We start from the raw sequence: 15195 nt of genomic DNA on the forward strand, positions 1-15195 counted from the left end.
ATGGATCAACAACAATAAATGAGGAATCGATATAAAATTTAAATAATTTTTCAAACAAACAAACAGAAAAAAAATTGATTTGATTTTTACAAAAGATTAATCAGATAAAAAGGGTTGGATATCTATTTTGTTTTTTTCTCTTTAAACACAGAATTATCGCAAATCTTCTCTTATCCGGTGGTTGTGGTTAATTCATTAATCAATATTTCAGTGAGACAATCCTTTCCCAACCAAAGATTTGCAAAAAAAAAAAGTTTTTTAATCCAAATTGTGTAATCCATAATCAAATAACCTATTGACAGTCAACAACAATCATCGATATGATGATGACATAATAATCCTCGAAAAAAAATGTGACAATAATAAACACGATCATAGAACATAGATGAGAAAAACAACAACGACTGGCAAAATAATTTTTAAGATTCGGAAAATTACATGACGATATTTTTTTTCCCAACGAAGAAAAATATTCAGCCAAAACAAACCAAAAAATGAAGATCATAAGTAATTTTTTTCGTTGCCATTCATCATCATCATCATCATCAGTGATCCATGATGTAATATGATTTTGATTGTCATAATGATCTTTATCGTTCAGTTTCTTTTGAAGCAAAAAACAAAATAACACGTGCAATTTTTTCTTCTGTAACGTTAAGGCCAAGTGAAAAAAAAATAGATCATCATCATCATCATTTGAAAATCATCATTATTCTTGGATGAGTGAAAAAATGAAATGAAATTCTTTTTTTATTTGTGGCCAAAAATGATCATTAAAAAAACATTTTGCAAATGTTATTTCAGCAAATTTTTTTTTCCTCCCCAAAAACACATTACCCAACTGAATGAGAAATGAGAATCTGTGTTTGTGTTTCATCATGGTTATTTGGTCATTTTTTTTTTTTTTTGCAAAGCCTGGGTTGAATTTTTCTGTTTCGGCTGCTGTGTTGTTACTTTTCAGCCATCATCAACAGCATTTCATCAATCCAAATTGGCCAATATCAGCCAATCGTGTAATATTGAATAACAATGCAAAAAACAAAACAAAACAATAGAGAATCATTATTATCTTGATGGAATTTTGAAAAAATCTTTGAAAATAATAGATTTTTTTCAACAACAACAACTGAACAAATGAAATCGAAATGATGATGATGATGGATAAGATCTTTTTTTTCTGGATAACAATTTGTTGTTGTTACAATTTTCTCTATCGCTTCTTTTATCATCATTATCATTATTATTATCACACCATAACAAGTGTCGCGAATCTAATCGTCAAAGATGTTTTTGTTCGTGTTGTTGAATTACATAACGATGCTAAAAAAGATTCGTTATTTTGTTTTGCTTTGTTTTGTCGTTATTTTACTCAAAACAATGATGACAAAAATGAAATGAAAAGAATTGACCTCGAAACTTTTCATGAATGAAAATTACTTTTTTTTTGCGAACGCCCAATGCGAACAACATTTGATGATGATCGTCGTCGACGATTCGTAATTCGATTGATGATGATGATGATTGATGGGCGTCGATTTGACGATTGGCCAATAATTGTCATTTCTTAGTTTTGCATTTTTGTTTTGATCCAAATAATAAAATTGATTGATTGATTTGAAATAAAAATTTGCTACCAAAATCTTTCGAAAGATGGCAGCAGTTTTGTAATTTGAATTTTGAAACAAAAAATCCGTTATTTTTTTTGTGTACACGTCAGTTGTGGATTTGTTGTTTTGAATGATATTTTTAAAAAGAAAAAACAATTTAGATTTTAACAAATTTTTTTGTTTTAATGAATAAAAATGTCCCAAGAAAATAGAGCGGATGATATAAATCCATTGATTATAAAATGGTTAACACAATGGCGTGATCAAGCTCGACAACATGGTAGTAAACTGGAATTTGTTTATGGAAAGGTTTGTATTTAATTTTGTTTGAAAATTTTTTTAGTTTTTTTTTCGTTTCAATTGAATTTAGGCATTAAAAACATTACGTGAACATCCTCATCCATTAAGATCGGGTGAAGATTGTAAAAAGCTTAAAAATTTTGGCACAAAAATCTGTGAAAAAATTGACAAAGAATTTGCCAAACAAAATGATCGATTACCGAAAGAAGTTGTTTCCAGCCAACAACATTCACCACAACGTGCCATAACGGATATTTTACCTATTGCTATTCGTGCTAAACGTCAATTAATACATACTCCTAAACAATCAACCAATAATGTTATTGCCAAAGATAGTCCACCGGTAAAAATCACAAAAACAGTCACGCAAAGAAATGTTAAAAATTGGGTTCCAACACCAGGTCAAACACCGTTTGCAATTTTAATTGCATTACTTCGACGTCATCTTGAATTTGATGATAGTCGAGTGAATAAACTTGATCTTCAAGATATGGCCGAACTTTATACGAATACACGACCATTAATTTTGACTGTCACTTTAAATTCATTAATTCATAAACGACAATTAGTTGACAAAACTTCGGATCGAAATGCTAGATATTTTCTAACCGATAGTGGACGAAAATTGGCCATACAATTAGCAAAACAATGTCCATCATTAAAGGATTTTGCCAACCGTTTTCTCAACGACCAATCAAATAATCTTATTACGAATTATTATGAAAAACAAAATCATTGTGCTGAATCTACACAAAATATTTGTCAGAATTTTATTCTTGAAGCTGGTACTTATGAAATAGTACTTTGTATTGATACTAGAGAACGATATTCAGACCGGCAAGGTACACAGAATCGTACAGCATTTCCAGTTGCTCTTCAACAAAAAGGTATACCGGTAGAAATTCGTACACTTCCTTTAGGTGATTTTGTTTGGATAGCTAGAGAAAAAATTCAAACACAATTTGATACAAACAATCAAAACAATATTCAACATCAAATTCGTCGTGAATTGGTTCTTGATTATATTATCGAACGTAAACGTATTGATGATTTAGCTAGTTCAATTAAAAGTCATCGATGGAATGAACAAAAATTTCGTTTAAGAAATTCTGGCATTCGTAATCCAATGTATTTGATTGAATATTTTGGAAAAAAATCACGGAAACAAGATCATGGTTTTTTATCGGCAGCTACACTTGAACAAGCCATTACAAATTGTGAAATTGATGGATTCGAAATAAAATTAACGGATAATTTTGATGAAACTGTACGATATTTAGCTAACATGTCAAGATGGTTACAAAATTTTTATAAAAATAAATCTTTGATCTCATGTCAAGATCGAAAACGATTGGAAAAAACCTGTGCAAATGATCTTGTTTATATGACATTCAATGAATTTATTACAAATTCAAGTAAAATAACCATATTTACAGCAAAAGAAATGTTTATCAAACATTTATTACAAATACGTGGTTTATCTATGAAAAAAATTGAAACACTTGTTAAAAAATATCCAACTATTCGTTCACTTATTCAAGCATATTCTTTGTTAGATGATGATCGAAAACGTGAAAAATTATTAACCGATTTAAAATGTGATTCACTTTCAGGCGTACAAGATCGTCGTCTAGGTCCTGCGATTAGTAAAAAAATTTATCAATTTTATAATTGATCTTTCAATATTTTGTAATTTTTAATATTTTTATTTTTTTTTTTTTTAATTAAACTAAATTATTAAACAATATTATTAAACAAATCAATTTTCTGATTGTTGTGTGGCAGTAGTCGTCGTTGTTGTTGTTTGTGTGTTTGTCAATTGTGTACAGGATTGGTTAATACCAAATTTTCGATCAAATGCAATCGGATCAAAAGGAATACATTTGGTTATGTTGTATGTTTTATAAATGCCAATCAAACGATCAGCCAATTCGTACATATTATTTCGTAAAGATATAATCAAAAATTGTGTGTTACGTGTTCGTTTTTTGATATAATTAGCAATGATTGATACATTTTTAAAATCTAATGCCGCATCAATTTCATCCATTATATATAATGGTGATGGTTTATAGTAATGTAGTGCAAATATCAGAGCCAATGATGCCAATGTTTTTTCACCACCCGATAGATGAATATTTATTTTCCAGGTTTTCTTATTCGGTCGTACAGCATAATTGATTCCTTCGGAAAATGGATCCAATGAATCGATAAATTCTAGATCGGCATCACCACCCAATGTTATTGATCGATACAATTCTTTCAATTTACGTGCAATGGTTAGATAGCCCGTTTTGAATTCTTTAAAACGACGATTTTTCGTTTCTCTTAAATGTTCCATGTACATATCACGTTTGGCTGTAACTTCATTCAAATCGTTTAGTTTAGCTAGATAATCACGACGATGTTTACGAAATATTTCGATGGCTGCAAAATTTGGCGACAAATTTCCCAATTCAGATTCAATAGATTTGATATTCTTTTCAATCATATCAAAAGAAAGCTCTTCTAATTCTTCGTCAGAAAGTATAGGAATAGTCATATGATATTTTTTCTTTGGTTTTTCCCCTCCGGACGAATCGGATACTCCATTTGTTTGCGTAATTTCAGATTCTTGATCAATTTCCATTGGTTCTTGATCAGTTTCCATTGGTTGAGGATCATCTTCATCGTCATCGATCGGATCCAATTTGATTGATTCTAATTCAGCACGATATCTAGCCATTTTTTCACGTTTATCTTTTAAAACTTTGAACTTTTCTTCAGCTTCCAATTTCAGATCCAGTTTAGAATTCTTGATTGAATTAAACTTGGCATCCATTTCTCGTGCACGTGTTCGAAGATCATTTAGTTCCTTCTCTTTAGTTAAACATTCTTGTTGAGCGTTTTCATATTTTTCAGTGATTTCTTTGGCAACAATCTCGATTTCTGCAATTTGTTTCTTAATTTCTTCCATTTCTTGCTCAGTTTCCTCTTGACTTTTCAAATTATTTGCTATTGCTTCTTCAGCTTTTTTCAGATTCAATTCTGCGGAAGTTTTTTCCGAAACAAGTTGATTCAATTGCGTCTGATTTTCTTTCATATTTTTTTCCAATGTTTTACGTCTTTTCTTCAATGGACCCATACGTTCATCAATTTTTTCATTGATTAAATTGTCAAGATCTTTGACCTGTTCTAGCAGCGAATTCATTTCGGTCATTGATTTATCATAAACTTGTTTAGCTTTTAGATATAATTGTTCGGCTTCATCTAATTTTGGATTATTTTTCAATTTTTCCACTTCAATCTTTTGACGTTCTATATTTTCTTGAACTTGTTTCAAACGATTTGCCGATTCTTGTATATCCAATCGAAAACTATTTGCTTTTTCTTCCATAAATTTTAAATCTCTTTCCAATTTAGTAATACTATCATGAACACCATCGATTTCAATATCGAGCTGTTGTCGTTCCATTTGTAACGATTCGATCTCTTTAGCAAGTTTTATCATTTGGTCTTCCGAAACATCCGGTCCTGTTTCAGCAATTGACTGGCCCATACCACCAGATCTAGGTTGGCCGCCACCAGTCATAGCTCCATCCATTTCGATCATATCACCCTTTAAAGTTACAACTCTATAACGTTTTTGTTGCGTTATACGTCTGGCTTGATCAATATCTTTGGCAACCAAAGTTTCACCCAATGCATAATAGAAAGCCGGACGAATTCGATCATCGTTTATCCGAATCAAATCGACTAGACGTGGAACATTTTCCGGATACGATATTGAAGGTTGCCATTGAACTCTGAGTTTATCTAACGCAATGAACGTGGCTGATGATAATTTTTGTTGTTTCAGGAATTCTACACATTTTTGTGCATTATCAATTGTATCGACAACGAAATTTTTCAAACGACCACAAGCCGTTGAAACAGCAACATCATATTCTTTATCAATGGCGCCAAGATTGCCCAAACGTCCGTATATGCCATCCAAAATTCCTTTATGTTTAGCATCCATAAGTGCCTCTCTGGTGGCATCATTCGATTTAACATTATGAATAGATCGTCGAAGATTAAGAAGTTCGGATGCTTTATGTTCAATTATTTCGGTCAGATCTTTACGTTTCTGTTCCAATGTTTTAAGTTGTGATTGAAATTTTTTCAATTTAGCTTGATCTACTGGTATTTCTTGTTGATATTTTTCAAGCATTCGATTTTTTTCATCTGTTTCATCATGTATATGCCGAAATTTAGTTTGAAGTTGTTCATATTTATCTTTTGTTGAATCAGCTTGTTGTTTATAAACCATAAATTGATTATATGCTTCATTCATCTGATCTAATTTCGAGCTTTGCATATCTTTGAATTTGATCGATTCCAAATTCAGCTGATCTCGTTGTTTAATCAATTCTGAACAAGCTTTTTGTGCGATAGATGTTTCTTCATTCATTTTTTCTTCAATTTGTTTCAATTCTGTTTCCATTTCTATTTTAGATTGTTCAAGTTTTTCAATCAGTTCATCATTTTGTGATGGCATATCCGTCCATTCGGCTAACTTTTTCTGATCTTCAATAATTTTGTTTTTCAATTTTTTCAATTTATCTTTTGTTGATTTCATTCGTTGATTATAATATAAATCATTTTTATTACATTCTTGAAATTTTAATTTTAATTTTTCAGCATTTTTTTCAAGCTCAGTGAATTCGATTGATTTGGTTTTTTCCTCTTCATCAAATTTTGCCTTTTCCAATCCGATAGTTTCTTCTTCTTTGTTAAAATCGTTGAATTTTTGTTCGAATATGGCATACTCTTCTTCATGATGTTGCAATTTTTTCGATAGTCTATATTGATGATATTGAACAAGTTTGGCTTTTTCAATCTTTTTCTTGTTTTCCAATACTAAAGCTTGAATAGCTTCATTTTTAGATTTTTCAAAAGATTTCAATTCATTTTGTGCATAATTGGCTCGAACAACATATTGTGTTCGTTGTTCATTTAATTCATTATATTTAACGGCAAGTTTGTCTATCGGTTCTTTGTAACGAGAAGTACCGATTATATCTTCAAGATATTCCAACATACCGACATCACTATTAGGATCGGCTTTTGGTTTCATCAACGATATCTGTTCAACTTCACCTTGAAGAATTAGGAAACGATTATAACGAAGATCAATACCGACTTCTTGAAGTTTTTTTGATACATCTCTGAACTGCATTCTACGATTATCAATCATATAATGAGAAGAATTATCTTTGTTGACCACACGACTGACAGTAAATCGAGAACCATCGATTACGTCAACATTATCATCACCCTACAGAAATATTGATCAGAATAACCAGAATCAGATTTTTTTTCAAATACTAACCTTATCATCGATCATGGCAAAATTGACATCAACTTGAGCAAATTGACAATTAGGCATTGATTCACTATTATGAATGATAGATGATATCTTAGTACAACGAAGTTTATGAGCACGGTAACCAAACACAAACAACATTGAATCGATGACATTTGATTTTCCACTTCCATTTGGTCCGACAATTGAATTAAAACTTTTGTAAAAAGGTCCAAGAAGAGTGTATCCACCGAATGATTTAAAATTAGTGATTCCTATCGTTTCGATAATCAAACGTTCACCAGTTTGATCATCCAAGTTTTGAGGCTGTAAAGGAGGTGGAGGTATGTAGATATCATCAATGACTGAATGAAAAAAATGAATTATTAGATTAGATGTCAGATGTCATCGAGAATGACACATACTTTGAGTACCACGTTCTTCATGAAATTGTTCTTCAAAATCATTGCCGATACTATTACGTTTGCCAACCGATGAACGATTAGAAGTTAAAGTCAAAGTGGAATCTTGATTTTTGGGAGCTCGAGGCATCTTTTCGAAGATTTCTAAAAAAAAAATTGAAGAAAAAATCAAAAGCAATTCGAAAATTCAAACATTTATTTTGAATGTAGAATTATCGAATTATAATTATCGTCACTCAAATTAACCGCCAATCGAATGATGGATAATCGAGCTATTTTTTATTTTGATGAATACATTTTGAATGATCCGTGCAAAAATGACGTTCGAAAATTTTTTCAAAATTGCCTTGTTTTTTTTTCGCAGTAACACCACCGAACGACTAAATATTCAAATAAAGATGGCGTTAAAAAAAAATTGCCACCAAATGAGCATGCGTAAAAAGAAATTTTCGTTGAGCATATCACATTTTTTTTTCTCGCTTTACTCACTCCCTTTTCTATTTGTACGACATTGAGTCAAGGTGTGTGTGAATGGTTGTTTTGCACATTCAATGTTTATAAAATTTCGATTAATTCTATTTGGACGGGATTGAGTCAAGGTGTGTGAATGGTTTTTTTTTCGTTTCTTAATGCGCGCAAGATGGAACAATCTGAAGTAATTTATGAAATTAATCAAGAAATGATTCAAACGGAACAACAACCTACGCCGGAATCATCGACAGCTGTCGAAATGCCACAAATTAAACAAGAAATTACCGAAAATAATATGGAAATTGAAAATGATCATCAAATATTGATCGAACAAGAAGGTTATCAGGTATCGATCGATGATTTTGTCGCTTTTCACAATGAACAAGTAAAAACATTGAAAGAAGATAATAATTATTTGTCAAAAAGTTTTGAAATAATGTACAAGTTTAAAACTGTATTGGATCTTATTATTGATGATTATTTCAAAGATGACAAACATTTTAAATATAAAGCCATTGTTGAATCGTTGGAAACCGATCTTGTCACTTTTATCGCTGATGATGAAGAAAAATATCAATCATTAATTCAAGAAGTTAATACAGATATTGTTTTGAATGAAGATAATCAGCTTGAATTTGTTGAACTTGATAATCCTAATGAAGAAGAAGAAGAAGGTATGTTATCATTTAAATAAAACATTAAAAAAAATTTACATTTTTTTCCAAAATTTATTCTCAGTTGTCAATGGAATCAACGAGTTCGGTCCATCAATCATTCGCAGACTTCCCGGGCAAAAATCTGCTCCGCTTCCAGAATGCCCGGCATGTGGATTAAAAGTTCGTTGCCGTCTTAAATTAGAAGGACATCTATTGGAACACGAAGATAATCCATTGGTTGTTTGTAATCATGAAAATTGTGAGACTGCGTTTGCGTTACATGAATTAACACAACACGAAAAAGATTACCATCCAGATGTCTGTTTAATATGTGAAATGTGTAATGAAATGTTCGATAACAAGACAACTTTAGTTCAACATTATAAACTTCATATATCGAAAAAGGTATTTTTTTTCATACAAATTTTCACTGTTACAAAAATATAATATTTGTTTTCGTAAAGGAAAAATTGAAATGTAACTTTCCGGGTTGTGATTATACCGATATATATGCTGGCCGTTTGGATCGACATAAAAAAATTGCACACAATATTGAAGTTACCAAACAATTTAAATGCGATTTCGAAGGATGTGGTCGTATATTCAAAGATCGGCCATCATATTATACACATTCATTAATTCATAAAGATCGAAGTTTGGTTTATAAACACAAGTGCACTTATGAAAATTGTGGTGCCGTTTTTAAACGTCGAAGAAATCTGGCTTTACACATGCTAAAACACGGCTATGTTAAACGAAAATATACATGCATGTATGGTGAATGCAGACGAACATATGCGCGCGAAAGAGAATTAATGCGACACATCGAATTGGTCCATCGAGGTATGTTTAAATAGCCGAACGAAATATTTTTGATTGTTTTATTTGATTACGATACAAATCATTTAATATCTTTAATTTTTGCATAGCTCGTCTCAAAAGCGAACCAATTGATGGTGAAGAATTGGCAGCCAATGAAACAGAAAATGAAGATGAAAATAAAAATGACGATGATTCCAATACCGAAGATGGTATGACATTGGTTAAACGTATACGAAAGAACAAATCGATCGATAGTGAATATTCTGATTCACAATTAGATGATGATTCACCGGCAAATACGGCAAGAAAAATATTATTTATGATGAATAAAAATAGCAGTAATCCACAAGAATTAGAAATTATTGGAGGTAAGATGGTTTTTTTTAATTTTATAGTTGAATTAAATTTTTTTTTAATCTGCGAAACAGGCAGTGTTAATGACATTTATCAAGATAATGATCTTATTGGAACTGATTGTGAACTATGTCAGAAAAATTTTGGATCAACCGAAGGATTATTAAATCATTTAAAAGATCGCCATCATCAATATACGGTTAAAGCTTATCGTTGTGATCATGAAAACTGTGACTTTGCAACACATTTCCGTTCGATTTTGGGTAAACACAAAAACGATGTTCATGGTGGTAAATACAAATGTGAAGTTTGTGGCAAATTATCTAAAGATTCTGGCAACCATAATCGTCATCGAAATATTCATAAAAACATTCTTTATCGTTGTAGAGTGGCCGGATGTGATGCTGTTTATAAAAGTCCAAAAGCGTATTATGTCCATGTATTGACACATTCAAATGAACAACCAGTTTATGCTTGTGATCATCCTGGTTGCAAGTATATTACCTATTACGTTAATACATTGAATGTACACAAATTGACACATTCAGATATAAGAAATTTTTTCTGTCCTTATGAAAATTGCGGCAAAGGTTTCAAACGTAATGGTGATCTTAACAAGCATATCATACATTCACATAAAGGTGTGAAAAGACCACAAAAGAAACGTCAACGTCAATCGAATAATGATTCACAACTTATAATGTACCGTTGTAAATATGAAGGATGTAATTTTACTAGCGATGATGGTGATCAAATTAGTAAACATGAAGAAGAACATGAACATGAAATGGTTCCCGAAAATGCCGAAGAAGAAGAATATTAATCTATAATTCTTTGTTTATTATTACTGATTTTGAATTAAAATGTTCCATTATTAAAAAAAATTATACTTATATAAAAAAATGAATTATTTTATGAATAAATTCAATGTTTAATTTGGACAGAAATATTTTTTGAAACATTTATTCATTTTTATTTTGGTCGTTTCGTTGATCGTTCTGCTGTTGCAAACTTGAATGGAACAATTTTGGTTGTTGGCTTTGGTTTAATTAATGGTATGCCAGTTTCCATTTTAGGATCATATTTTGCAGTACAGGCAAATTTTAGCTCTGTATAGATTTATTATAATTATTAGATGACATGATCAATTTTTTTTTAAATACCTTTTTTACAAGCTGGTGTTTTACTTTGCATTTTGTCATAATAATTTTCAGTCATTGATTTGAATTTTGTCAAAGATTTTGTACCATCAATTCGAAATTTTGAATTTGAATTTGACAAATTATTGTTGTCAAGTTTGATATTTTTTGCAATAGATGATTCGTGACCTGGAGTCATCTTTTGTTGTTGTTGATCATTCGGCCATTTTGGATTTTTTATCGTTGTCTTATTGATGAACATAACATTCGAATGTTTATCATCATTGTTGGTTAACATTTGTTGTTTGATTGTCAAAGATTTTTGTTTTGATGAATCCATTATTTCAAAGATATGAAAAATAATCAAAGAAGAAGAATTGAAGAGCTAATTCGAAATCGAAAATAAACAAGAATTTTTCAACAGAAAACAATTTCAAACCGAAATGTGGATGATATTCATAAACAATAGGACAAAATGGGATGGGCTATTCTTGTGGATGAATATTATCTTGAGGCAAGAATGGTCTATTATTGTCCACATATCACAATTATATACACAAACACACAGACAATTCATTCTGTAATGAATTCATTGTTTTTTTTGTTGTTGTTGCAATATCATCATTGAATTCAATATCTAATGATAAATAAGTAGAATTTTCTTCCTGATTGATTGATTGATTGATTGATTGATGATCTCCTTCCTTTCATTCTCCACTTTATAATAACACCAAATTCATTTAAAAACTCTATTTTGGCCAGCTATCACATCAATCAGCATTATCGATAATCAATCATATCAAATCAAGTAATTTTTGGTTATTTTTCTGTTTAATGTTTTTTGTTCAAACTGGCTCGTCGTGCCAGCAATTCATCACAACCAAAAATGCCTCGTGAACGTAAGAGCGCCAAAAATAAACAATCGGCCCTTGCGGTTGATCATCATTTGGATGGCTCTGAACCACCGGTGGTAAAAGCACCGAAAAAAAGACGAGGATCAGCAGCTAATTCCGGTGCTGGTATGAGAGGTAATGCCAATCAAAATCAGAATGGTGATTCAATGATGGTTCCACCGCCACAGCCACTTGGATCTGGTTATGGTGATACTTTATATGCATCAAATCCATTCGATGATACCCCACCAATGTGTCCACCTATTCCTCCCGGTGGTAATGCACATTCTGTTGGTATGCCTCCACAGATGGGTGGTCCAATGTCGCAGCATGGTCCACCTGGTCCCGGTCCAATGATGAATCCAAATGGTCCAGGAGGAATGATGCCTGGAAATGCTCGAATGATGAATAATAGTGGTGGTCCTCGTGGAATGTCACCAGGTATGGGTGTTGGTCCAAAACCACCACCACCTGGAATGTTAGGCAGTGGTCCACCACCACCTGGAATGCCAGGTGGTCCTGGCGGTCGATCATATCCACCCGAACAATCAATGGTATTCAATGCAGCCAATCCAAATGCACCACCAATTTATCAATGTGGTTTTTGTCGAAAAGAAATTCATGATAATGATCAAGCTATTTTATGTGAATCTGGTTGTAATTTTTGGTATCATCGTATCTGTGTAGGCATATCCGAACGAGCATTTATTCTTTTAACACAAGAAGTTTATGCTGAATGGGTATGTGATAATTGTAATAATAATAAAAATATTCCTTTGATTAAATTTAAATCATAATTTTCATAAATTATACTTATTTATTATTATTACATGATTATCATTATTCGAATTTTTTTAATCTATAATAATAATTTGCTCATCAACATCATTATAATACAAAAAAAACTTACAAACAACAAACAAAACGGACATCATTGATAGACATGTATTCATTGTACAAAACAAACAAATCTGTCAATCGAAAGCAAACTAAATTCAAACAATTTTTTTTTTTTGTTAAGATCTCAATGAATAGAAATTTCTTTTTTTAATTTTAAAAAATCATTATAATCTTCACTACAAAACATACAAAACATAACATAACATTTTTTTCTAGTTTTGATTGATTAATTAATTAATTTTTTTTCTCCATTTAAATTCATTATAATCATTTTTAAAGAAAAATTTTAAAAAAAAAATTAATAAATATTATCAAAAAAAACAACAAAAAAAAAGATTAAATTAACAAGATAATCTGGTTGTCGTAAACCATGAATCAATCCAAAGATAAAATGAATATAAAGATAATTTAAAATATAAATAACGTGTTTGTAAATGTATTGCAAAACGTTTAAAAATATTATTTTGACATTGTGATAAACGTTGTTCATAAACTGTTTGTATACAATAACGATTCATATTTAATAATGATCGTCGTTCATCACAACCTAAAACATGACTTATATTACGTATAAGATCATTTGTTTTCATTATTAATAATAATTGACGATCAACTTTGCCCAATATTTGTGATATATTATGAACATATAATGATGCATTTTTTCTTAGTTCATTTTTCTAATGTTTAGTGGATAAAAAAAAAGAAAAGAAAAATTAATCATTGAAATAGAAAATCATCATCTCTGTACCTCTTCACTGATAATAGTTTGATCTTTGGGACGATTTTCTAGACCACGTGATATTGCTGACCATGGTTTAGCTGTTACCATACAGGATAATAATTGTGCATCTTTTTCTTCGATACCCATACGAATGGCACGTTCTTGAATCTGTTTTAAATCACCACGAAATATTGCCATCCAAAATGCTGAATAATTTTGACGAAATTCATCGGTTAATTGCTATAAATTGAAAAGAAAAATTATTCTTTTTTTCCGAAAAAACAATTAAAAATTTTTCATTTACAGTATAAAGACCATGATCAAGAAGATAAAGATAAAAATCTTTATTGCTTGTTTTTTTCACCAAAACATTACCGGGATGTGGATCACAATGTACAGTACCATATGTATAAATCATTCTACCATACATATTTTCAAAACGATTTGCAATTTCCTGACAATTCATTCGATTTGCTAAGAAAAATTCTTTATCTGTAATGGATGTTCCTTCAACAAATTCCATCATCAAAACTCTTTTCGTTGTATATTTCCAATATATATGTGGTATTTTTAACCATTGTAAATCTTTTAATAAAATTGCAATTTTTTCCGAATTTTTAGCTTCATTAACAAAATCCAATTCTAATGGTATGTTACGTTTGGTTTCATTTACAAGCCACATTAATGAAAATTCCGGAAATAATCGATCGATTACATTGAATAAAAATTCCATTGTAGCAATATCAACTAAACTATGTTGAAATACTTTTGGATGTTGTACCTTAACGGCAACCGTTTCATTTGAATTATAAAGTTTTGCACGATAAACTTGTGCCAATGATGCTGAAGCAATGGCTTTTTCATCAAATTCATCGAATATATTATCAAGTTTATCGCCAAGTTCTTTTTCGATTACTTTTTTAATATCAGAAAATTTTGATCTTGGTGCTTGACTATGCAGAACTTTCAATGTATTCACGTATTCTTTTGGTACAAGATAATCTAATGCAGCTATATGTTGACCTACTTTGATAAATACACCACCATTTGTTGAACATAATCGTAATAAACGATTAGCTGCACGTTGATGACATTGTGACCATTTTTCCAATGTTTCTTCCGAATCATCACGTAATTTTAATACGGAAAATTTATAATCAAATGCAATCTGACCAACAGCATATGCAGCGAAACCAAAACGAACTATACCAATATGTCTTGGATTCCTATAACATATCGAATAAAATCATCATCAATAAATAATCAACCCAATTCATCTAACAAAATTTAATAATACCAATCATTTTGATGAAGAACATAACCAGTATAACCACCGATACCAGCTAATGATGAAAATTTTAAAAATCTACTTATAGACATTATTATTTGAATATCAATAACATTGGTTCATTTGAAAAAATAAAAATAATAAAAGGACACTTGTATCCTTATCAAAAACAAAATTTTCTTATAATTCAAGGGAAAAGTAAATCTATTGAACCAAGACACGTCACGACATCTTCAAATTGAAAAAAAACTGGTTATAACCATTTTGATCATCAAGAAATTTAATGATCAGCTGAA

At 30.6% G+C, this 15195-nt stretch overlaps 6 protein-coding genes across 6 annotated transcripts; 3 read left to right on the plus strand and 3 right to left on the minus strand.

Moving 5' to 3' along the window:
* Positions 1-1711: 1711 nt before the first annotated feature.
* mus81 (mus81 structure-specific endonuclease subunit) lies at positions 1712-3666 on the plus strand. Its single transcript, XM_027345322.2, has 2 exons — positions 1712-1916; positions 1978-3666. Exons 1-2 carry the CDS (start codon positions 1803-1805, stop codon positions 3580-3582), a joined length of 1719 nt encoding a protein of 572 aa, XP_027201123.2. The 5' UTR covers positions 1712-1802; the 3' UTR covers positions 3583-3666.
* On the minus strand, positions 3593-7935 carry glu (structural maintenance of chromosomes 4-like protein gluon). The gene is made up of 3 exons (XM_027345320.2): positions 7659-7935; positions 7261-7598; positions 3593-7206 (listed from the first exon to the last, which is right to left on the minus strand). Exons 1-3 carry the CDS (start codon positions 7783-7785, stop codon positions 3667-3669), a joined length of 4005 nt encoding a protein of 1334 aa, XP_027201121.2. The 5' UTR covers positions 7786-7935; the 3' UTR covers positions 3593-3666.
* A 229-nt stretch (positions 7936-8164) lies between these two features.
* Positions 8165-10905, plus strand: LOC113795134 (uncharacterized). Its single transcript, XM_027345321.2, has 5 exons — positions 8165-8800; positions 8865-9187; positions 9247-9625; positions 9712-9972; positions 10033-10905. Exons 1-5 carry the CDS (start codon positions 8263-8265, stop codon positions 10779-10781), a joined length of 2250 nt encoding a protein of 749 aa, XP_027201122.2. The 5' UTR covers positions 8165-8262; the 3' UTR covers positions 10782-10905.
* LOC113795138 (uncharacterized) lies at positions 10778-11530 on the minus strand. The gene is made up of 2 exons (XM_027345326.2): positions 11122-11530; positions 10778-11067 (listed from the first exon to the last, which is right to left on the minus strand). The coding sequence occupies exons 1-2, from the start codon at positions 11435-11437 to the stop codon at positions 10931-10933; spliced, it is 453 nt and encodes a 150-aa protein (XP_027201127.2). The 5' UTR covers positions 11438-11530; the 3' UTR covers positions 10778-10930.
* A 111-nt stretch (positions 11531-11641) lies between these two features.
* Positions 11642-12797, plus strand: LOC113795137 (uncharacterized). The gene has a single exon (XM_027345325.2). It carries the CDS (start codon positions 11984-11986, stop codon positions 12785-12787), a length of 804 nt encoding a protein of 267 aa, XP_027201126.1. The 5' UTR covers positions 11642-11983; the 3' UTR covers positions 12788-12797.
* Positions 11786-15163, minus strand: Adck1 (aarF domain containing kinase 1). Its single transcript, XM_027345324.2, has 4 exons — positions 14909-15163; positions 13916-14837; positions 13639-13851; positions 11786-13567 (listed from the first exon to the last, which is right to left on the minus strand). Exons 1-4 carry the CDS (start codon positions 14989-14991, stop codon positions 13232-13234), a joined length of 1554 nt encoding a protein of 517 aa, XP_027201125.2. The 5' UTR covers positions 14992-15163; the 3' UTR covers positions 11786-13231.
* Between the last annotated feature and the right edge of the window lie 32 nt (positions 15164-15195).

Source organism: Dermatophagoides pteronyssinus, unplaced genomic scaffold, assembly GCF_027571235.1.
Source record: "Dermatophagoides pteronyssinus isolate colony J.1.1.1.1 unplaced genomic scaffold, Derpt_VIB-CSIC_2022.12 sq0006, whole genome shotgun sequence".
NCBI lineage: Eukaryota > Metazoa > Arthropoda > Arachnida > Sarcoptiformes > Pyroglyphidae > Dermatophagoides > Dermatophagoides pteronyssinus.